The sequence below is a fragment of the Pempheris klunzingeri genome, chromosome 8, assembly GCF_042242105.1.
Source record: "Pempheris klunzingeri isolate RE-2024b chromosome 8, fPemKlu1.hap1, whole genome shotgun sequence".
Lineage (NCBI taxonomy): Eukaryota > Metazoa > Chordata > Actinopteri > Acropomatiformes > Pempheridae > Pempheris > Pempheris klunzingeri.
The window spans coordinates 12,985,127-13,010,726 of NC_092019.1; the positions used below are offsets into that span (position 1 = coordinate 12,985,127).

The 25,600-nt window shown below is 40.6% G+C and overlaps 1 protein-coding gene across 1 annotated transcript in view; it reads right to left on the reverse strand.

The window, feature by feature from the left end:
- The window catches only part of ptprub (protein tyrosine phosphatase receptor type Ub), a 151,638-nt gene that overhangs the window by 97,888 nt on the left and 28,150 nt on the right, over positions 1-25,600 (reverse strand). The window contains exon 2 of the mRNA XM_070834600.1: positions 6,768-6,899. Coding sequence (XP_070690701.1) covers positions 6,768-6,899 — 132 coding nt within the window. The remainder of the gene's footprint in view (positions 1-6,767; positions 6,900-25,600) is intronic.

Below are 25,600 nucleotides of genomic sequence, written 5' to 3' on the forward strand. Positions count from 1 at the left end.
CAGTTTTAGCCTTGAAGCCAAGCCTTCCCATAAAAGCTGATACATAGCTTAAGCCATTACACAGCTTTTTATTAAGATTTACTCAAGCATGACTTCAAGCTCCATATATCTGCTCGCCCTTTCAGGTCCTCAGTCGTTTTTCGTTTTTTTTTTTTTTTTTTTTTTTTCAAAACATGAACAGAAATATACTTCATCACTTTAGAGAGAAATGATTCTTCCTCAAAACAGGTGCCGACAGCTCAGGGTTTCTGAAAAACAGCCACACCAGCTTCTGTCCAATAGCAGTGGATTTACTCAGCTATGACTAATTAACGTTAACTCTGTGAGTTGCTGTCTTTTTCCTGGTTGATATGTTTCTACATCCTGTGGTCTCTACAGTTTGGTCAAAGATTGTTTTAAGGAAGAGGAAACAACACTCTGTGTCTTTTTGCTGTTCACAAAAACCTGGCCGATGTGAAAGTCTCTCTGTTTTCAACTTTTAAACACGTTGTATCAAGCTTAGCACCTTAAAAGCTCTGAAATTAGACCTTTACCTCTACCTCTACCTCAAGGTAAAGCAGCTCATACTGCCAGTTGCACTACATAATTAAATACATTAATATATCTATAATAAAGGTCTGAATATCTGCTCACATTGATGTAGACACAACATAAATGTTCGATTGTGCCAATACTGAATACTACATAAATCACAAAAAAAGGCCTGTCGTTTAATTAAATGAGGACAAACTCAACTTTAAATTGCAATTGTAATATTAGTCAGAAAAATGGCAGTTAGATATTTTCCTCAAATCATTTGGCTTCAACAACTCTGATACATACCAGCAGGCAGATATGACAAAGTGTATCATCTTAGCTGGCCAATGCATTTATGATGTTGTCATATGATACAGAAAGATTTTATTAAATAGTGCTTAGAATAAAATTAAGTACAGTAGTCCCTCATTATAACGTGGTTCACCTTTCGCGGCCTCGCTGTTTCGCGGATTTTTTTAGTACAATTTTGCATGCTTTTTTTTTTTTACAGTGTATGAACGTGCATTGTGTTCTGCGTCCTGATTGGCTAAGGAACTGTAGACCAATGTCAATCAATCTCCTCCGTGCCGTGTCTCTGTACAAAACAGGATGCGTTCGGCTTGCCAAATTTACATAAATGTTCAATCGCTAGCAGTGTGACTTTTAAGTGCTGCCTGTTTGCAAGACAAACAAACAAGTCAAACAAGAGATAAATGTAAGAAAATGTTAATGCCAGTTTGAGAAAAGTGTAGAAACTGTATGGTGAGGGGTTTTACTGCCTTAAAATATATATAATAATTGTAAAAAATAAAGCTGACTACTTGGCGGATTTCGCCTATTGCGGGTTATTTTTAGAACGTAACCCCCACAATAAACGAGGGACCACTGTATCTGCAGGATGTCTATAGCAACCATTTCTCCCAACAAGTCAAGTAGCAAATGTAGAAGCTATAAAGTTTATTAACTGTCTAAAAATGTACTTAGTTATGAGAGCAGAGCTAACTGAATTTTTAGTCTACAATAAATGGAGACCTTTTCAAAAAGGATGATATATACTGTATATATAAATATATATATATGGTGAAAGCAGACTGCCAGCAGGGAAAGGTGGAAGAGGGCAGTGTAATAGGGCATTAAACCAGTGAGGATGGCTGGTCAGCTCTGATAACAACACGTCTCCTACAGCAGATGTATCTGTCTCCTCGCTCTGCCTCAATGACACACATGCGCTTGTGCAGCTGGTCTGTGGTGGGGCCAGGCAGGGGTGAGAGGTGACGGATAGTAAAGGCCAGAAGATATGACATTGTCCTCCATAGCCGACTGGTAGAGGATACTGGAGATACAGATGGAGGACTGTCTGTGTGTTTTACTGTATGAATTAGCTCTGCTCAGATCATTACATTAAGCCTGTTGTTACAGTGCCTACCAATTGACCAGGCTCTGAACCCAAGACAATGCACAAAGCCATGCTTCATGTCTTGATCTTCCTTGTCTGTGGTCCCAGCCAACATTTAGAGTCCATTCAGAATGTCTGTGGGTATTTATTTAAGGATCTATTGTGCAAGTAGGTAATAAAACAACCAATCAATTGACTCTGTAGCTTGTTGCAATGTGATGAAGTTGGATTCTAGCCTGCAGCAGAGCCTGTTTTTAGACGTTACCTTTTCTGTATGTGTGTCACAGGATAGCACAGGAGACATTTACAAAAAAAAAAAAGATAGGGAGAGAGGAGGATTTGCAAGATTACCATGCAACACATGGTGAGAAAAAAAAGCAGCAGAATATTTCAACGCTCGATTTCAGTAGTCACAGAATTTCTGTATGACTCAGCTGGAAACTAAAACCCCAATTTCTGCACATCCAAGAGACACCGTTTGTATGGCTGCTGAGGTGGACGACTGAGCGAGGTTTGTGTGCCCAGTGGCATTTCAACAAGACTGAACAGTGTGTGAATAGGGAGCCTTTCAGGAGCTACTTCTTAAACCGGCCACTGAACTTAAAAGGGATGTGCAAAAATTGTGCACATAAAGTTTTTTTTCCCATGTCCATGAAGTACTTCTGTATATGTGTAAAAAGATAAATTGCCTCAAGTGATGCTGTTTCAGTCAGCGTTGTTTATTGCTGCAGACAACAAGTGTGAAAATGAAAAAAATGTGGGAGTATGGAGCTGAAGTGATGAGACGTTTGTAGTCTACTCCTCATCTTTGCTTGAGGCAAACGGCTTAGACGCTACTATCGTGACAGACCCAAATCTCTGACCATGCTGCCAGTGATCATGTTGCATTGTGGGTAATGTAGGTGCCTGGTTTGGACAAGGAGGAAGAATTCTAGAGTGAACAATATGACACTTCAGGTCCTGCTCAATCAATTTCGATAAAGCATTTTCAACTATCCATCATGACTCCAGCCATGTAATAGGAGAGCGATGCTAAATCAATGTAGCATTCCTTTAAAGGAAAAACCCACTCTCAGATAGATTATTAGGTTCTGCAGTCACTATCCCCTTTCCACCACAGGAACTTTTCCAGCCGAGGAGCCGTTACTCAAGATCCTTACCTGCATTTTTGACAGGAGGAACCAGGCTCTAAAATTAGTTCCTCTGCCATAAATCCTGGACCCAAAAAAGCTCCAACTGTCCAATGACCAATTCCTCAGCAGATTGTTTCTACTTTGTCGACACATGCTCTTGAGTTTTCAGTCTCCTTTTCCATCTCTGCATGTTTCTGTTGCATTCATTCAAACATCAAAGTCACACAACAATATATAAAGAGAAAGGCATCACTATGTAATTGTTTCCTTGTGTCTGAAAATTGAATGCTGTCATTTTTTAATCCATTACAAGACTAATGTGCCTCTATTCACGGTTCTTCAGATAAAGTGAAAACACAAACAGGAATGAGGAAAATCTGCTTCTGGTTCCTGATCTTGAAAAAAAGGGACACTGGACAATTTTCACTGCTATATGTGAACATTGACAGAGAGAGCGAATGCCAGAGCTAAAGCTAGGAAAAATACTGTTACTCTGTCCTTTGGCTAAAATGGCAATGTCATATTTTGCAAGCTATCAACAAAAGGCACATGGATATGCAAACTGTGGCTGCACTATTGGAGCTGCTGTCACTGTTGTTATCTCTGCCTCTTCTTCCCACCTATAGTTTGTTTGCTTTGGTCTGAATCAGCTGATGACATTGTAAACTTGAGTGTTTTCCCCTTGGCTCAGTTTCTTTTCATACAGAAAGTGAAGCAAATGCACCACTACAAACAAAGTGAGAACAATCACTCCCCTTGCTGGTCAGATGTGCCAGAGGCGGGATCAAGAAAGTAAACACAGGAAGAAGGTCCTGTGTTCTGGGCTAGTGCAGATTTCTGTGACAGAAATTTTGAAAGTTAACATGGACCACGGTTCATTCTGCGGCTAGCTGCTGCATGATCTGCCCCATTCCAGTATGAAAAGCCCACCTCACCGTTTCACACCCAGTAGTTGGGTTGGACCGAGATTTGCTCAAATACCCACCACCAACGAACCACTCCAAAGTTCGTTTGGGGCCAGTCTGAGAAAACTGCATGAAGACCTCCTCTAAAGGGTTTTAGTGCAGTTGTTCTGGTCCACATGCAAGTGTGATTACTGCTCCAAATTGGAAAACTAACCAGAGGCCATTTTAACCGGACTAAAAAACGTGAAAATACCCTTAGACATGATCATCAACTTTAGAAAGACTTCTCTTATTCTTATATAAACCACAATCAAAGGTCCTGGCATTGAGATTGTGGATAGCTACCAATATTTGGGTACTGTTCATGATAACAAACTGTGTTTTGAATTTCATGCTACTTCCACCACCAAAAAGGTCTAACAACGTCTTCCTGAGAAAAATGTGTTAATATCTCCTCCAAGATGACAACTCTCTTTCATAGAAGTTTTAAATCAGTTTTAATGTTCTGCATTGTTGCCTGGTATGGGAACTTGACTTTGGCCAACAAAAACAGGCTCAAAGTGGCTAATAAGATTTCAGGGAAGAGTCAAGACCAGCTTACAGACCATTGTGACAACCAAGTGTTTAGGCAGGGTACATCCCTTCTGGAGAGGCAATTTGGACAGCCCATGTGTTTAACCTGTTATTTACAAAGATAAGGAAACAACAGCACTTAACAATATGGACAAAGTAAGTCAGATGCATTGTCGTGGGTTGCTTTTTTAAGCTTCTTATAATGGATATTGCAGCAGACCCATAACTTTCCAAGCTGATGAATCTGGGAAAATGGGGTCCACTTGACATGCAGACACATTCTTCTTTACAAGGTCATCATCCTGCAAGCCTGGCTTGTTCATTAAAACAGCAAGAGAACTGGAGATTATCAATAGTAACCAGACATCTCCCATCTAATTCAAAATAAATGAGAATGTGATAAAATGGCCATTCTTATTAAGATCTCACTGCATTCTATCTTCTTTTTTTCCGGGACCATTTTCTCTTTCATGGGAACGGTAGTCTCTAATTTCTCCTGGGACCCACAAGCTGCTGCTATCTCAGCTGTGTTTACTAATCTTCCCTCGACACCAGTTTCTCAGCCCCACAAAGTTAATACTGGTCCAATGTAAATAGCTTTATCTCATAAACTCTTGTTATCCCCCCACCTTGACTGCCCAGTGTGATACATGGTTAGAAGTCAACACGGGGGGATTAAGTCAGAGAGGAGGAAAAAAAAAAAGAGAAGAACATTTCCTGTGCCAATATCTGGAGTAAGGTTATCCACCTAAAATAACACTGTGAAAATGTCATGCTGTAACTAATGAAGGCACACCGCTGTAACTGCACAATGACACCAATCAGACAAAGAACAAGAGTAACACACTGCTCCTAGGCTTAAGGACAGCATATAATAAATTAAACTGAATTTGTCTCCTGGTTCTCAGAGCTGATCGATCGCGAGTTGATACTCATAGACTCTCATGCCGTCCCGTCATGTGCAGATTACAGTACCTGCTTCATTTCACCTGTGCTAGTCTGTTCTACTGAAGGCCCCAGATCACTTTAAATGCCAGGGCAGTAAGTTTTAATTAAACCCAAAGGGAAAAGTATTAATTATCCCATCGCCTGCTGTGAATTGGCTGGTGGCTGCAGGCAGATTCTCACTAGAATGCTGATGATGTGGAGGTGAATGAGGTGCGGTTTAAGAGCTTAGCATAAAATTTGAGATTTATCAAGTTCAGAATTCAATTTTGATAGACGCTTGCAGACAGAAAGGAGTTTTAGTCCTAAAAATCAAAATCGCAACAATGCAGCTTTTAAGAATAAAACCGTTTATCCCTGCAGGATGTTTCGACCATTTTCAAGGGCTACTCCTGTCGATATTTTCCAAAAGAACGAAGTATTCCCTCGGGCCGACGATTATTCCTTTTTGAATGATATTCAGCGGCTGATTGTATCCGATCTTACCGTCTTTAAATACGTTCCTCTTGGCTTATCTATCCTTATATCTGCTACATTAACTGTCTGAACGATGAGAAATAATAAATGATGTCCTTTCTTCCAAGCATGTAAAATTGTTGCTGCCATTGAACTAGCAAGTTCTTTCTCTCCCTCTCATGTACATTGAACAATGAAATGCATGTTTTTGTCACGGATTGGTCGAATTCTCATTACCATATCATAGATTGATTTATTGGTTATACCCGAGGGAGGTCAGTTCCTTAATCATATTGGAAGCTTCCACTGTAGTACTTCAGCAGAGAGCCCACTGCTGCCACTGATATTTCTGCTAAGAAGCTGAAACAGCACTCTTCTCTTTGTCAGATCCCTGTAGGTATTTGTTAATCCAGAGATGGAGGAGCTCCTTATAAACTATGCATGCCATCTCCCTCTGGCAACCACCAGTAGAGAGGATGATGGCAGGAAAATGCTGGTTTCCATTAGTCCTGTGAGGCTGGTTAACATAAAATTATCCTTGGGGTTAGCGGGAAGCAGACAAAACTGGAGTGAGTGCTTCATTAAAGCTGATGCATAACGGACACTGGACATCTACAGTACAAAGGCTGATTTGCACACAGTAGCACTTTTCTGATACGTCAGCAGCACTGATATAAACAAAAATCCACTTCTTAGACTTCAAGAAAATTTAAAAAGAAATAGAAGCTTGCACTAACTGCTGGCACATCCAATGATATACCCTCTGGACGTGTGCCCCGTGAACTCACTTGCTGTGTTTCAGAATCATGGTACAGAACTACAGTACAGGAGAGGAGAACTCACCCCGCAGGAGGTCAGAGCTGGCGTAAGGTGAACTGTATGTCCGAAACAGCAGCCAGTCAAAGTCATCATCCTCCCCCTGGGTGAAGTCACACAGATTGGGGTCTGAATCCTCTTCAAATGTGCAGCCAGCCGCTAAGAAAAAGGGAAAAATTAAGACAAAAGTTTTACAGTTCAGTTTTAAATAGGAAGATTTATCTCAAAGATGGCACATTAAGGCAGGAAAAGACCCACAACACAAGTATTTTCATTACCGATTAATATGTGGAATATTTTCAACCTGCTAATTTAGAGCAGATATTCACTGACTGTCGTAGAAGAGAAAACAGAAAATATTCACATTTGATGAGATAAAAACAGAGAATGCTAAAATTTATGCTAAAAAAAATGATTACAAACTAATTATCGTAATTCTTGCTACAGTCAACATTCTTTTGTGTATCACAAGTTCATGTGGACTTAATTTCTTGGTTTCCTCTGAAACTCTTCCTCTTCTGTAAACTGGGAAATAAAATCATTCAACCAAGATGTCTTTGTTCTGCAATAAATGTGCTATTGATGTGAACATATCATGACAACTGAGCCAGCCAGGCTTTGCAGCGCAGCTACAACCAGGGTTTCACCACAGATCTGATGCTGCTCAGCTTTGGTATGAAAGGCTTCAAAATGTTTACTATAATAAATGTATAGATTAATATAGTGACCCTAGAGTAGTCACCAATGACAAATTGTGGCTTTTTTAAACAAATATTCCGGTCTTTGCTATTGTAAAGATGTTTTAACATGACTTTAAGATGATTTTTTCACCCAGGTGACAATAGAAAAATAGTGCAATACATTTACAACAGATTGTCTGCACCAAATGCTGAGTCTCCAGTTTAAAAGTGGATTTGCAAACTCAACATTATCGGCACATGGGATTTATAAAAGGTCTACAGTACGTCTTTTTAACTGAATCATCAGTTACCAGGTATGAAAAGTACATGTGAACACCATCTTGATTTGAATGGTTAAAAACAGCGTGAATGGAAGTCGACTATCCCATGCCATACATTAAAAATGTACTAAATGAAATGCGTGTACACATGCCCAAATTCTCTCAAACCAACTGAAATCCAAAACCAATCAAGCAATGAGCTGTAATTATTTTAGACCTGCACAAAAGAACACAAACTCTAGCAAAAAGAATAAATTGCCCCTGCACCTGAGGAGAATTACACCTACCATAAAGCATTCAAAAGCAAGACTACATATCCCGCAACCCATGCACGAAAGCATACAAATAGTAATAACATTTGGGGAAAGCGGGCACCCTGGGGACTGTGGTGATTATCATAATACCTCACAACCTGCTATTGCATGCGCCAAAAAGCTAATTTTTTCAAATTATATTTAATAGCTATGGCTTTAATGGCCCTTGGGTCCTGAATAATGTGCTTCAGTCGTTGCTCTCTGCATCTGTTGCCATATTTCACATTAGTCCATCGGTGTGAGAATTACAGTCAAACAGTGGGCAGTTTCAACAACCCAGTCATAAGACCGGAGCCTGTGTCAGTAATAATTGGAGCAGGACAGCACGAGACGCGACATGCTAATGATAGGAATAACCATGAGCATGTCCTGAAGGTGACCCCTGTGGTTTACAGCTTTATCGCCGCTCATTCTTTTCTCTAATCTGCCATTAAACAAATGGTCTCAATATGACAGGCTGCAGACAAAAACGCAGCTGGCTTCACTGGTAGCGAGGATTCATAATTCTTTTTTTTACTACCGATGCATATGATAGCTGCAGCTTCCAGTCATTAACACGTTACTGCGATTGTGGGACTGATTTGGTATGTTACAGGCCAAATAAAATGAAGAACAAAAGACAGAGAAAGAGTTGGACATTTTCTGATTCTCAAACTACATCTGGGTTTTGGCACCAATATTATAATGTATAGGTTAGGGTTAAAAAAAAAAAGAAAAAAAGAAAAAGCGATACACATTACAATTGTCCAATTTCCTGGTTTAGATGAGAAAATATCTGATGAAAGAATAAGTAACACACCAAGCATTTGCTGCTGACTTTTGGCATTTTTGGAATTTAACAGTTCTGCATACTTGATGCTGCAAACACATTTTGGTTGATACTGAACTCAAAAAGTAATCAAGGTTGAATCCAGCTCTCCTTTTTGGATATTTTTCTTCAAGCTCACAGCTTGCTTTAATTGCACTGTGCTGTGTCAAACCATGAATATTACAATGCATCTCAACTGCTCGTGCTTGGTATCAGGGCAGACAGAGACCAAACAGTGAGTTTCCTTCCCCAAAGCTATGTCTTGCAGATGATAGGATCTTGCTGTGCTTAACAATAACCGGCAAACCTGCTGCATGTCATAAAGGTAAATAAACCCTTTTCCCTTGCCATGCTGTCCAATAGAAAACTACCTTGCCAGAGAGCAGTTTGAGATACCAAAGAAAATGAGTTGTTACTCTTTGCTTTAAAATGTTACAGTTGGTCCAAGGGGTTGAACTTTCTCCAGATGGTGATTTCACTGCAGCATAAACACACAAAGGGTGCCCTTGCCTGCAGCCAACCTGTTACATCACTCTTACACCTCCAGTGATTATACGATACCACCGGAGCATATCTGCCATCATGTAAGCTCAGTGCATTGGGTGATAGTAGCAGCCAACCAGCAGGGGAGGGACTGTGGGTTTCTCCCTCTAGGTTTGATTTATTGCCCCGTGCTGGGCTGTTACTGCACAGATCTGCTGCTGAGGCCAGGGGTTAATTGTCCCGCACTGGGGTCTATTTCTAATAGAACAGCCAGAGATATGGGACCTGACACATCCAAACGCTGGCACTATATTATTCCCTGCTGCTTCGGTAAATGAAGCCTGCAGACTCCTCCCTACAAAAGTCTCATCATCCAGCAGAAGGAAGCCAGGATGTGAGGCCAGCGCTACCCGGGAATGTCATCTCCTCACAACACACTGTGAGAGATCCAGCTCATCTATCATGACAAACACACTCCCTCCTCACCTCCTTCTGGAGGACCAATGGGTGTGTGGGGTGTCAGTGGCCATTTTTTACCTGAATAATTACAGCATAATTTAGTGCAACCACCAGTGCAAAGTCAGAGACTGCCAAGATTTTGTAGCTGAGGTTAAGACATGTTTTACAGTTTGGTCCATTGTTCATGCTGTTGGTAGCTGATATACATCAACCTCCAGTTTAATCATATACCTATGCACAGTTGATAATCTTTATTTTTATTGTATATATAGTTATTTAATGCCACTAATTTGGCCTTGAAGAGAATCCATTCCTGGGGAAGAAATGAATGCAAATCCTAGGATTTATATCATTGAGTCTCATGTTTGTGACACCGCTGAGGCTTTTTGCTTTTATCACAATTGATGTATCTGACCTAATATCCAGGCATGCATTTTGAATGCACAGTATAAGGTAGGGCAATGGAGAGAACATGCTGTGTCTCTTCTTTGGAGCAAACCGGAAGAACAGATTAATCAGAATTTCCCAAGAAACCAGGAAGTGCTAGTTTTAAAGATGTAAGACCAAGAGCAAACAGATCTGGGTGCCAGATCAGACTGCTGTGGTGCCCTACATGTGGTCTTGCAATTGGGAGGAATATCCAAAAGTGAACAAAGTGGAGAAGGAGCGAGGTTCAGGGAGGGGGGGGGGGGTTACAGACTAGGGTGAAAGAGATTTTGTCATTTTTTTCTATCTAATCTTATCTCAGTCCCACCAACACAGATAAATTACTTAACACTTAACTTCTCTGACTTCATAGCAAACTGAAATACCTTCAGATTTACACTGTGGAAGCGGTTGGATGCAAGAGCTCCTCTTTGATTTCATAAGGACATAAAAGAAGGTGGCGACTTGTTTACCAGGCACTTCAATTTGCCGCCACTTTCGTGGGCAAACGTAAAAATGTTTCCTAGTTTTATACGTGCAGTTAATCAACAGTGAGTCTCTCTGTGCTCCTATCAGTTGTTTCGTGTCACATGTAGCCTTCGTGTTAGATTGGGTATCTCTTCCTCTGTTTACTTGTATAATCCCCTGCTTTGCTATCTAATTAGAGTGTCAGCTATGCACAGTGAATACTGTCAGAGTCTCTGCTTATCCCCTTTATTTGCATATGTTTTAAGCATAAGGACGCTGGCCTAAGCTTATTTAAGGTGCTACAACTCTGACAACTATCCACTTGAATAAATCAAACGCAGCACTATAGGCAGAGGATAAAATCAAAGAGGAGGCTGAGCCCTTCCCTCACAGTATCAACAACAGTTAAGGCCTTAAAAGCCTCAGTCAAGACCGCCTAAAATCAAGAGTGGACTGTCGTCCAAGTCTAATATCAAAATGTAGACTTTTTCCTTTTCTAATCTTTCAAAGAAAAAGAATGATCTGTCATTGAAAACAAAAAACAATCATTTGATCTAAAACACGGCAGTTAATCTTTTTACTCCCTCCAAAAGATTCAGTGCAGCGTGTGAGCAGAATAAAACAGCAGGTCCAACACCACAGGCCAGTACTTGAATAGATTGTAAATTAGTAGTACTTGTTTGAGTACCAAATTGTCATGTCAGGCAATAACAGAGATTTTAAAAAGCACATGTCAGAATACTGGTGTAAATTAGCTCAAGTGATTTTATTAGGCAGGGATACAATATGCACGTGAAATTCTTGGCCCATTGACAACTAGGTTCACCAGGGGCATAAAACAATAATAATCTTTAGTCTGTGGCACCTGTTGCGCAGACCTAGAATATGATGCATAATATCAATAATCTAAAAAAAATTAAACATGCAACCAGGTTTGGGAAACATGAATAAAATGCTCTATTGGAGTCATCAGTACATGATATTTTATATCATAATGTTGATAAATCATTTTCTAAAAAAAAAAAAAAAAAAAATCAGTTGACAAAATGTTTGTGGAGAGACAGATGGGAATGTCTGCTTTTGGTTAATCGAGCAAGTTTAGCACCGACAAAGACGCTTCATCACATTGACACAAAAATGATCCAATAATGCCACAAATCAGTACAGCTCACTGATTTGCGACCCTGCCCACAACTAGACATATTACAGTAAAACCTCCCATGGTAAAAAATGGTTAGATGATTGATGTACTGCACATAAAGGTATCAGCCTTTAAAGGATCGTTCTGATTGCTTTTAATCTTATTCACCTTTGCTGCACTTCAATTTTTCTACCCTACATGCACTGTACCTGCTCCAAAACAATCTATACATTCTACAAGCTGCCACCAATTTGCCTACTGAATACATAGTATTTTAGCAGAGTATAGCACAGTATATTTGCTTTGTAGATGAGAGATTCACATCCAAAAGTGATGGACACACACAGCTCAGAACTCATGTGGCCCTGGAAATGAAATCCTCCAGTTCTTATTGACTGAAAGTGAACAAAACCACCTGCAAACGCAGCCAATTTCAAGACACTCAAAACCCAGTCCATTATTTATCATAAAAATAGTAAAAGCTGCTGTGTGTGTGTGTGTCGCTCCAACAAACCATTCACAACCTTTGCTTTAATGTCAACCCCAGCTTCTGCCCTTAATTATCTCGCAGTCAGGATGGGTAATGAACACCAAAACCTGTGAAGTCACCTAGGAAATGCAGCGTGATTATGTGGCGCGGTTACCTTTCATATGATCAACAACAAATGGGAACAAAACCACGCTGGGAAGACAAGCTGTACCTGAGAGCTCTTCCGCTCCGCACAGAAAGCGTCTCCATTCTGGGGTGACTAAGTGTCTGGCTAGTGGGGATCCAGGTGGGAATGGGTGAGTAATACTGGAGGCAGTTAGGGGGAGGAGTGTGGTTGATTTGCATTGCAGCGAGTGTGGCCCGATGCATCAGCAGGAGACAGGTATATTTATTCTCTACAGAGGCTCTCCTCCCCAGCGCTCCTCTGGCTGCCTCTGAAAGCCATCCATCCCTACACCTGAATACGCAATGAAATCATCTCTCTGCCTCCCCGGGCATTAATAACTCAACCCTGGTGGCTGGATGGGCCCGGTCACACAGAGAGGGCCAGGAAACAGATTGAGAAAAGAAAGGGTTGGAGATGGTGAGCAGGTACAGTAGGACTGCTGAGCCCCCCCCCCTCTCCTATTTAGCTGTATTTCAGTAAAAGACACTTTAAAGACATTAAACACTCGTTATTAAATATTTTGATTGTCACTTCCCTTGTTATATCTTTGTTTTGTCGTCTTGTTCTTCATTCATTGTTTCCTGTTTTATTCTGTTGCCGTCTCCTCTCGTTTCTGTTACTTCCTGCCTCTGTGTGTTTTCCCGCCCTTGTGATCGTCTTCACCAACTCTTGCAGGCACTTTTTTTAAACAAGCCTAGATGCTCTGTTCGTGGCCAGTTCATCGTTGGTTTCAGTCTTTGAGGTTCACTGCTGTATTTTCATACCTGCACCTGCCTGCCTTCCTGTGCTAGCACATTAAGGTTTTTTTCATATCAAAATCTCTGAAGATCTACCTCTGCCTGCATTTGGGACCTTTCCCTGTGTTCCTGGATACCAGCCATCACACAACCACTATTCATTTTCAAACGTGCAGTCTTGAGCGCCAACCCACTAAACTCCTTCTGGATATGTCAATGTCTGGAGCCCCTCGTGACCCTTAAGGATAAGCGGTGCAGACAATAATGGGCCGGGAGTGGAGCTAACAACTGCAAACAGAATGAAGCATCCTGTTTACCTACTTTTCTAGCTATGCTTCATTTTTGTACCATGAGCTGTCGCTGTCACTGTCACTGTCACTTTGAATGACGCATTTTACATTTTTTGTCATATTGAACTACAAACTACACGTAGCTCCTACACTGAAGGTAGCAGCTACTGTGTGTGAGATAAGGTGCTATTTGGAGATAAATCACAAATAGGTCCACAGAGTAGACGTTACAGTCTCTAATTGATCACAGTAGCTGTTCTTGATAAGGAGTAAAAACTCCTGATACAGAGCCACAATTGTTTCGAAAACTTTCTTTATATATTCATATAAAAAAATCTTTTTTATATATATATTTGTTTAATAAAATCTAACTCTGAGATGAGAAAAAGGGCCTCCCTTAAGCAACAAGAAAAAGATCCGTACATCTCCCCTCTTTTTGAACCTTCTCCTCTCCACCATAATTTTCATACTATAATTCAAATAAATTAAAGTTACACATTTCAAGAACATTTCCCTTTTCGTGTTCTGAGGGTGAACAATGACACAAAGGCTTCCTACAGCTCCTACAGAATCTTAAGATACCAGTCAGCCGCAATCCATCTTGAAATTAATTTTGCCTTCACTTTAAAGGACTGGTATAATATTTCATCCTCGATGGTGGGTTGCTGATAAAAGAATCTCAGTTGTCAGTAGAGTAAGAGTCAAAAATATTATTCTTCCAATATCAGCCCTTTCTGTGCTATTCTGAGGGCAACACAAAGGGAAAACAAGGACGCTAAGACAAAAGCAATCTGAGCTTGTTGTCTCCTGTTTCTCCTTGTCGGAGGAAAAAAAGAAAACATCAATTATTCTACTTCCCAGTTCCTGTGGGTTTAGGGTAGGGGGTAGGAGAAGTCTCAGTGCTGATAAGGAGTTAGTTTTAATTATCACACTTTCCTTTTTTTGTTAAATGTTGGGCTATTTTGAGTTGATGTTTTCTCTCAGGTAGGACTGGATTGCTGTGCCTGCATAACACTCATCACCGCTCTTCACCTCCACAGAAGATAAGATGTGAGAGACAAGTGGATTGTGACAGCAAAGTAAATTCAAAGGGCCATATAACAAATCAGTTTCATTACAAGGAGAATAGCTCTCCTGTCTGGTGGCTCCATTTTCAACATCTGTTTCATTTTAGACTTTTAGGTTTGAGAGACATATAAAAGGAACTAATTTTCAAATGTAAGTGCAAAGCAAAGGGATAATGCCACAGTGTGTTTGCTAGGTGTAGTGGAGGAGTTCCTTCACATAGCGCAGGACTTAAAAGGACCAGGAAAACACTTTTTATTTCAGCAATGGGCTGAGCAGAGGGGGTCTTATGGGAAATTGTGAGCATGCATCGTGAACTGCATTGTTTTGATTCAGCACGGTGCTTAAGTGACCAGAGAATTCATCGATTAGTTTAATTTAGTTTTTCTGCGATAACTGATTAAGTAAATGCCAAATATTTGCTGCTTCTCTCTGGTTTATACATACAGAATTCATTTTTTCAAGCAAAAATTACATTTTTTTTCCTATGCCTTTGTCATATATGGTGGTAAAATTAATATCTTAGAGTATTGAAGAGATGTTCAGAAAATACAAGGAAAATACAGGAGGCCAACTTGGGCTCTGGGAATTTGTGATGGCCATTTCCTTTACTATTTTCTGACATTTTATTCAAGAAAAAAAGACACAGCAGATCAAGCCATATTGAAAATGATCATTAGTTGCTGCTGTTTGTTGGACAAAACCAGCAACCCCACATTTTTATGGACTACAGTATAATTGATTAATTAAATGTAGAAGTGCATATGTTCCCCTGAACAGAGAATCTATAAAGGTGAAAATCCAAGGCCACAGGTAAAGATGCTAAAGACATTTGCATAAAGATGTTTTGGATTTGGACTGCTGATGGAGCTGCAACATTAACTGAATCTAAAAACTAGTCAGACAATCAGTGTCATATAAAGTACATGTTGATGATGTAATAAAACAAGAACTAACACCTTGCAGTTGTATTCATCCATCATTCACTTCTGTCCAGAATAATTTAACACACGTACTGAAGATTGAAGGGATTTAACAAAAGGTATTAAGTGTATTTTTTTGGCAAAATGGAAGTTATCACAATGATTCCAGTGAATAATTTCCGGAAGAAAACTTGCTGCCTTCAGCAGGTAAGCAAGAAACATCTCACTTAGAGACTATTTTTACAGGACTGATAGAGAGCTTTGTCACACGATGTAACGACAATCACCTGACGTTCAATATCAGCAGAACCACTGAGCTTGTGGTGGACTACCAGAGGAGCAGGAGGCCCCCTGTTCTGGCTGTCATCCAGGAAGAGGAAGTGAACAAGTGCACTGGGGTCCAAATCAATAAAAAACTGGATTGGACTCACAACATGCTGTTTGTCTTTTACTGTGGGAGTTCATTGAGAGACACTAAAAACAAAGTCAGATTCTTTGTATGTGTTGACATCTTTGGCCAATAAAGCTGCTTCTAATAAAACACAAAGTTGTAGCCATGCCAGTAGACAACACTTCAAATATGATCAAACATCGTCACAATCTCCCCTTGTGTTCTTGAGCTGTGGTGTTGAATATTGGCCAAAAACGGGTTTTTTGTCACAGTGAATTTGACCTTTGACCTTTTGGGTATAAAATGTCATCACTGCGTTTTGTGACGTCACAGTGATGTTTGACCAAAGGATTATTATCAGTTCATCCTTGAGTCCAAGTGGATGTTTATTCCAAATTTGATGACATTCTCTCAAGACATTCCTGAGATATCACGTTCACGAGTTGGACAGATGGTCAACCTGAAGTAACATAAACATTAAAAAAAAAAAACATAATGCCTCCAGCCATGACTGTCACCAGCGCAGAGGAACAAAAAAAGTATTTTAAACCTGTTGAGTAAATCCTTTGCTGAAAATTGTAAATAATAGAGCCCGATGGAGCCTGATCCAAAATATTTCCTCTGAAAAACATGATGTCATACAACAGTTTTAGCACTCATAGAAAAGAAGATAAACACTGTGACACGCCTCACTTATAAAATAATTAGTGCCTTTAATTTAGCTACTAATCGTGATGATTCATAATCCATTTTAGCATCATGAATCATGTCATAATTACATTCTCTACTATGATATAATTCACATGTGCATAAGAGGCGATTATGGTGTGCTGAAAAAAACACAGTCGTAACCTGTGCAATACACACACACACACACACATATATATACATATATATACATACATATATATATACACACACACACACACACACACACACACACACACATATATACTACATATATACATATATATATATATATATATATATATATATATATGTATTTGTATATATGTATGTATGTGTGTGTGTGTGTGTGTGTGTGTGTGTGTGTGTATATATATATATATACATATTTTTATTTATTTTTTGCTCTCTTATTTTTATATTTGCATTTATTTTTATATTTTGATTTTGACTTTATTTCTGGAAATTTTCTGTCCCCTTTGTTGCTGTAAAAAGTAAATGTCCCTGCTGTGGGATAAATAAATTCTCTTTTATCTTTTATCTTAAAAATATTTCACTTACAAGCACACTGGCACCTCTAGGTCCTCGGTTGAAGGGTTGCGGAGGAAGACATGCATAACTGCAGATTGGGAAACTATGTTGACTTGAACGTTTCCATCTGTTAACACTTCTAGCGTGTTGTTGCAACAAGTGAACAGCTTAAGTAAATATTTGATTCATTCGCTGGCGTTGCAGCTACAGTTGGAAAACCACTTTCTGGTTCACACATGATTTCTATCAAAACGCCTGCGGTGGGAATGTGATCACCATCATTCGAGCAAAAGGATGACCTCACAGTTAATTTAAAGGTCACGGGTACAGTGTCTGCATTTAATGCCCACAATTATTTTGGGTGAACAAACATTCTCCCACGCAAACATAAACTACAGACTCTTACTTCTCACCCCAACTGACCTCAGCCAACTGAATGCAACTCCTGACCAGCTGAGCCAACTCCATTTGACTGTGCATCCTAATCAAACCGCCTGTAGCGACTCATGGAGGAAAAAAACGGGTGTCTATCAACTCTGCTAAACCACATACCCCGTAGCAGCTTCACTCCTCTGCTGCCTGTCAATTCCACTAACACAAAGGCAGCCAATTGCTGTCTACACAACCTGCAGCCTTTCAATTCCACTAACCCACATATAGGATCGCATGAAGGGTGGGGGGTGAGAGAGGAGCGTTACACTGAGTACTGCAGTTGCCTTTCTTTCTGTCTCTCTCTTTCTCTCTTGCAACCCATTGTTCCTGTTATGCATGTAGCTTTCTTTCTCTTCTTCTTTCTACATTTGGCATCAGTGAGGGGGAGATAAAGGGTAGATAATTTTACCCTTCCTAAAGTGGTTTTCTGGATAATTAATCCTTGATCTGGAACCAGTTTACCAAGTTTACTCAGCTGAGAAACATAACCTTCGTTCATTAATCCTTAAAATGTTGCTGTGTGCACTTAGGAAGAACAGAGGTCATCACAAGTTGTTGTCTCATTATCGCCAAAACACCTCCAATGGCAGCACAGGCACACTCTGTGGATACAGGATACTTTTTTTGTGAAATATTGCTTGATGCAAATATTCTAAAAGCAACACGTACGCCAAAGGTGAATTACATGGGATGCACTCAAACAATTAATTGAAACTTAGTAAATGCTGAAACCTAGGAAGCATTTACAAGCAGGTTTTTCTTCAGGATTTTAATTGTTTAATTACGAGCTTACAGTGAAGGTGAAGTGCTGAATTTTAAAACCCTGGAGAACTTAATTTCAGTTTTTTCTTTCGAGTATTAGCAGCAGGTACTGTCACAGATTGTGAAGATATGGTTTGATCATGTTTAATTGACAGTAGCACATTTGATCGGGGCACAGTAATACATGGCATCACGTTTTTCTAAATCAGCCCAGCGCACTTAAAGTGAGTAAAACCAAAATAAAAACTGCATAATTCACGCATGTGAAATAAACAAAACTGCTGGCAGAGAATGTGTTCATATAAGAAGCTGATTGAGAATTTTTCTGGGCCTTTAAGAGAAGAAGCGCGTTGAACTTGGCACTCAGGTGCTTGCATAACCGGTGAAAGGTTTAACAGGATGTGTTCTTAACCACAGCTAAGCAAGTCTAATGCTAACTGACAGAGCAACCGCCCCTGAAAATCTATCACATTAATGAAAGGAAGAAATCTGCGAAGCAGCAAATGCTACGAGCATCAAACACTATGTTGACTGTTCAGTGGAAAACATGCAAGCTAATTAATTAAACTGCACAATAGCCTTGGCTTGTCATAGGCTGAAAAGTATTTAAATAAGTCTGGTGACTCCACAGCAAAGAAGACAAAAAGCATCTTTCCATTTAGGCCTGACATTTTAAAAGGATTATCAAGTGAAAAAAGGTAGTGCCACCTATGCTGTTAGTGCACAGAGGGGGAGCCAAGCAGTTATTTAAATCTACTTAAAAACAGACGCTAAGCATGTCCAGTATTTGTGCAGAGGTAGGGTTCGTGATCATTGAGCTGTGCAACTGCTTAGCAGAGCGAGACCATACAGAAGCCAGCCCCGAAAATGATGCTCTGTCAGGTTCTCTGTAGATGAGACAAACAACTGTGTTACAACAACCTCAGTGCCCTTAGGGCACAAAGTGAAGAAAAAATTAAGTTTGGACCTTTGTAGTTAAGATCTTGATTGTGTCAAGCACCCCTCCCTATTTATTACAATATTAGTGCTCTCAGAATTTCCACAAAGGAATGTAAGAAATCTTAATTTGCTGCTCACTATATAGTCTACAACTGCTGCAACTCCTGAAAAAGAAGGAAAGGAAAGGAAAGGAAAGGAAAACACATTTGTTCATGTGTGAACTGACACTGAGGGACGAGCTTCAGTTCATGTAAACAGACAACCTGGTAGTCCAGATGGCTCTGTGCTCTCAATAGCTGTCCTGTGGGGCAACTTCTGAACAACAATGCTAATCTGACTGACAACAATGCCAACAAGTACAGCACTAAAAAAAACAAATGAAAGAAAAACTGAGCAATTAAGTGCTTTAGAGGACAAAGAGTCATACACTTTGAGCCCTGCTTATTTACCTATTAACAGATTCCTCCTCTCTTTCCAGCTTCCACCTGCTCTGCCACTCTTTCTGGGCTGCCACCCAGCCAGCCGTCAATGCCCACCTGATCATCTAGTATCCGGGCAGCTCTTACGAGCACAGGCTCCTTTGGCCTGCTGTGGACCTACTTCCTGGTGCAGCTGCCACCTGCCCAGCCGCGTGGTGTTTTGCATCAATCTCACTGTGGCTGGAGCCAAGTGGCCAGTCCAGTGTGCTCATATATGCATGCCTGAGTGTCTGCATGCGTGCCTCCATCTGTAAGCATTCATTTATATGTGCGATATACGCCACGGCTGCAGAGACACAGCGCAGACAGGCCGTTACTCATACAAAGATGGACGTGTAGGGAAATGGGAATAGACATCCAGCAATCACACATGAGGATGTGCTTTCACACTCAATCCAAGGCTGAGATAGCCACAGAGAGACCAAATAAACCTAAATCCTAACTGTCCCAACTGTCAAGGCACATAAACCCCCCTGCCTCTCTCTTAATTCTTATTCCGTCTTCCGTTCGCGAGAGGTGAAGCAAGAACGTGATTAAACTGACTTCATGTCTAAAAGGGTTCTGTTAAATGTCACAGCTTGTATATGAGGCTTTCAAGTGTTATTGGTTTAGTGTCTGGCCAGCTAACCTGCCCTAAAGTGGTCCTCCTGCACTGTAGCGTTGATGTCTGGAGCATCCACTGAAAGACTAGACTCTGTTAGTTCAGCTGGTCTTTGGAGCAGACGTGGAATGTGTGAAAATGAGAACTCCAACACTGGCCACCTTGAAGCCCTCTGATACTCCGCATCAATCTGTGGTTTGAATTTTTTTGTCATGATGAGTTCCAGATACACTATGAGAAAAGCACCATCTTCGGTTAAAACATAATAAAGCGTGCATATGTGTTTCCACTGATCTCCTGGGGACCAATCAGAAATTCTGATAGAGTGTCTGTTGTCGATACCATGTGAAGAGAGAATGGAGACGAATGGGGTGCAGAGAGCAGGCTGGGCAAGGGGAGACGAGATGAGGACAAAACTATGTTCTAGCCATGTTAGGCCAAGTGGAGACGGCAGGAACAAAAAGCCTTGTTTAAAGTGATTAGCCATGCCTCAGTCACAGCACTTTGAAGACAGACTCAACGCTCTCTGGGTGAAAAATATAATTTTGAGCAAATTTACATTTCCATTCTGTCCCAGCGGTTTGGAGTCATGCACATCAGACACTATCAAAAATCCATGAATATCCAATTCACACCCAGAGAACGGACAAGGAAAATATTTAAGAGCCTTATCTGAAAGAAAATCGACATACTTAATACAAACCAAATATCATTGATACAAAGGTGTTAATGTGTGTAAATTACTGACAAAATATGCAAGTCAATTTAAATGCATATACCATTGCTGTGCTGTAAATAAAAATCTAAAAACTGAGTGTGAGAGCTGGAGAGTGAACGACAGAAAGATCAAAGGGAGTGGCACTGTCTATTGGAGCTCTGCCAACCAGTAGGGGACAGTGTTTGAGGTTAGAAGTCCTGGGGGGAGCAGAGAGAGGGAAGGCTGCCAAGACTCGCTGTTACAAAGCTAATTAAACTATTGGCCCATTGTGAGGGAGGTGAGGGTTGAAGAATGGGCTCAAGTTCGCGCCAGGAAGCACCTCTGTAGCTTCAGAGCTGCCGCACTCACTCAGGCAAATTTTCCTCTGAGTCATACAAACAGGCCAGCGACAGCCTTTCGATCTCTCCCTTCTGCTGATTACTGTCTTTTCTCTCCTCCTCCAGCTCAGAATTAGCTTCCTCCAAGAAAAAGCAATTTCAGGAATCCTTCTGCAGCTTCAATCACTGTGCCCTGTGTGAGCTGTGATGAGTTCCATGTGTGCGGAAGACGTTAAAAAAGGAAAACACAATGCACCACTGCACAATAAATTCTGTGGCCATGCTTACAGCACACTGACAATCGGCAGTGATGTCTGCAGCAGGCATCTGTGGTTTTATACTGTGGTTTATTAGGCTATGAAGGTGGGAGCGTCTACCATCAACTGACAGCAGCAGCTGTCTTGCTTTGAAGAAGTGACATACAGTAAGAGGCTGAAGATTAAATGATTTGATGGCTTTGCCACCTCTTTCATTAATTTTGCTGAATAATATTGAAATGTGTACACTAGGCATATAAATGCTTTTACTTTCGAGTTTTAAACAGCTGCAAGGAAAATTCTACAAGTAGGTATACATTTGTCAATCCTTTCTGCACAACATCAATTTCAACATGAAAACACTCCAAGAATACGGAGAATGGTTCCTTTGGGCCCTTCAAAGCATTGGTCCCTTTACACTCCAGTTCTTTGAGAAATCCTGTAAATCTGCAACTGAAAACAACTTGGCAGATCCAAGAAAAATTCTAAGAAATCTGCAGAATAAGGACATTTTGCTGGCAGATGCACAGGGCCGCCGGTGGACGATGGTGAGCAAGGCGTTCATTTGTTACATATGGCTGTGGGCCAGAGGAATAAGGGCTGTGCACACTAATGTGGACTCCAAATTCCTCAAAACATTTTTCTTCTTTACCTGACTGTTGTAGTTCAACTAGTCTAACACTGCGCATGACTACTGAAGGAAAAGGATCGACATTATTTGCAGTTTAGAATTAAAACTGCTTTCCAACCGCTTCTCTTCATAGTAACCACAAACCTGAAATGATAAACACAAGCTTCATGATGTGTATTAGTATTGCAATAACAAATATTTCTTAGATATTCCATGCCAGTGGCAGACTGTCTGAACAGCTGTGTTAATGCAGGGTGTAACCCTGAACATTAACAAAGCCAACATAAGAGCATGCAGAGCCTTCAGATATATCTGTGCCCTGCTGTGCCTCAGTTGAGATTCTGCCCCAGTTGGTCAGCCCTGCTGATGGAAGACCCTACAGGCTACTTCCATCTCCTCCTCACATATTCAGCCACAGTTATGGGACCCACACAGAGGGAACTAGAGGTTATGCAGCCACAGATGGCCAAGAGCCGAAACTCACTGAGAATTAAGAGGAGAAATTGGAAGGACTACAGCTGTAGAGCTATTTGACGTCTATGCTGAGACAAGACTTGACATTTTATCACTGCTGGTCTCACTTCATTTTCAGCTGAAGTTCCACTTAACATGCCATGACAAAAGACCAGCTTAAGATATGCACATGAGACATGTCTTTACTTACCAATTTATCTGTATGCATCTATTTTTCATTTTACAGCCTAAATTCATCTAAGATGACCTAGTTCTCCAAGTATTCAGTATTCTCTTTTGAGCTTCGACAACCATAGACATCAAACACCAAATGAAATGCCCACAATCAAATATGTAGCATATCGAATCATCTAAATCACAGAAACTGGTATTACTTTTACCCTTCAAAGCCAATCATTTTAAATCACGCTTGTTTCAGTTTTACAACATTTGTTTTACAAATCATGCAACAAAGAAAAAATCTCTCAAATGGCAAAATATGCCATTTTGTTCCCCCAAACTACACTTTAAAAGTCAATAGTGTTTTTGTGAGTATAAATGAATCAGAACTCTGTTTGCCAAATCTCGGCTTAAAAGACAGATCATTTTCCACAAGCCATGAATGCACCTCAAATACATTTTCACGGTGGCACGTTGTGAAAGGTTTTAGCTTTCAAAAGACCAATGCGATTTAGTAAAAGGTCAAAAAATAATCCAATCCTTTCATGAGGTGTCAACTTGCAGCTTTTTTTACCCTCTTATAAGTACTGCACTTTTGTGTAATAATATCCTCCATGAAGGTGCAAACTTGTCTCTGTAAAGGTCTTGAAAGGGGAAATGAATTGTCAAGAACGAGAAAACATTGTCACGCTGTGATCCTCAATGGTACGTGTTAGTTAGCATTCAAGCATAATGTAGCCGTGCAATTTGTGTGAAGCGAAATCTTTACTTTTAGAGGTGAGCTTTAGAGCGTTTTCAAACATAACTACATACTGACATCACCTAAGCAGCCATTTTCTTACCAATCTTCCCATTGGGACTTTTACACCTTCATCACACATCATAAATAAAAAGAGTTAAGAGTCCTAATCAGGGATCAGTAGTTTTAGACCTCTCACTGAGAAGATTAAAGGTGTAAATACCAGGGGACACCTAGTATTAGATTGGAGTGGGGGGCTGAGCGGCTTTTTGTGAAGCTTCTTTCTCTAATATCTTCCCTCCAACATCATCCAATTGTCTTGTATAAAGATGAGGTAGAGTGTCCCTGCTGGTACACTTCACATTTTCTCAGCATGCATATGGCTACCTCATGCTCAGGAAGATGTTCAGAAAGATCCATTTGTCTCCTAATTATAAAATCTAATTATGTTGAAATTGGACTGCTATTGTTACGTCTGGTAAGCCCTATGAAACTGCAATTTCACTCTGAATGCAGGTGTTGAGTGAATGTGTATCTTTCATAAACACTGGAATCCTTTATAGTCTTTGTGTTAATTGTTTATATCCTGTGTACACATGCATCTCTGTGTCTGAAGTCCAAGGAATATAATTAGTTGTCATTAATGGCGAATCAATACACATCATTCAACCACTCCATTGCAATTTCATTCAGCTGAAAGTTGAAAAACAAACAACATAATAAAAGTTTGATCAGAAAATGATAAACATCTTCATGGTCTTATAATCAGAGCAAACATTGACAGAAATACATAAAGTCCAATAACTTCCCATGGGTTATCTCACAAGGTTAATTGCTCTCGGAACTCTGGGGAACACGTCTTGTAGAGTATGCCTTAACATCACATTAATTTGCTTTAGCATATACATGGCTTGAGGATGAACCCACAGATGAACCCAGGCTCTATAGCTTAAGATGTAAAAGGACTAAAAATACCTTCCCCATGGTAGTCATGAAAGCAGAAGGAATTCTTGTCAGAATCTCTCTAACAAGCTTTTTTGAGGAGACAGCTGCTCAGATTGGTCAAAACAAGTACCAATTGGTTTTATCCAGCTGCCATCATGAACAATGTGAGCCTCCATGTTACTGCACACAGAAGGACACAGAGTGATAGGATCCCAATGTGATGGCTTGGGACTGAGATGTTTCCATCATGATGTCCTCTGACAACATAATTATGCATTGTATCTCACTTCGCACGGCTCGCCAAACCACATCAGCTGCAGCTCTGGGTCCAGCATCCCAACAGCAACAGTGGAGCTGAGGGAGGGAGCGGAGGGATGAGGGGATGATGGGGGGGGGGGGGGGGGGGGCTGAAGCTCGGAGCCTGAAGCTAAGCAAATGGAATGCAAAGGCAGTAGATTGGAGACCAGACGCAGAAGGGGCTGAATAGGGATGTCGGAGGAGCGCCAGTGGTCTTTCACTTTGCATCAACGTCAGATTAAGGGCACTGGCAAGAAGAGCTGGAGCTAAGGCACCGAGGGGCAAGGGTGGCAAAAGAGTGTGGGGAGCATGAGAGGAGAGTGTTAATCGTGAAGCCAGCGCTGCCACTGCACATAACTGGAAGGCCATTTGGAAGGACTGGAAACACGATGAAAGATGATGATGAGAAATCTGCCTACACAGCAGAGGATTAGGCCAGTACTGAAAATCACTATAATTGAGTAATATCATGTTTTCAGTGAAAAACAATCTCTTGAGTTAAGGCAGAAGTCATATATCCAGCAATACTTAACCATAACTTTGTGTGCCTTAGTGGATACATGGAGGCCTGAGTCATGCTTTGCAATTACTGCAGTAGTTGTATTGTACTAGTTTGAGATGTTTTCTTGATGTTTCCATTTTGTTGTGCTGGAGACACATTTTCATCATGAAGAGAATAGGTTGCGAAGCTGAAGGCGAATTACAGTGTATGCAGCTGTTGCTTAATATGTCATTATTTTGTGATAGCCACGCTGGCTACAGTTGCCGCT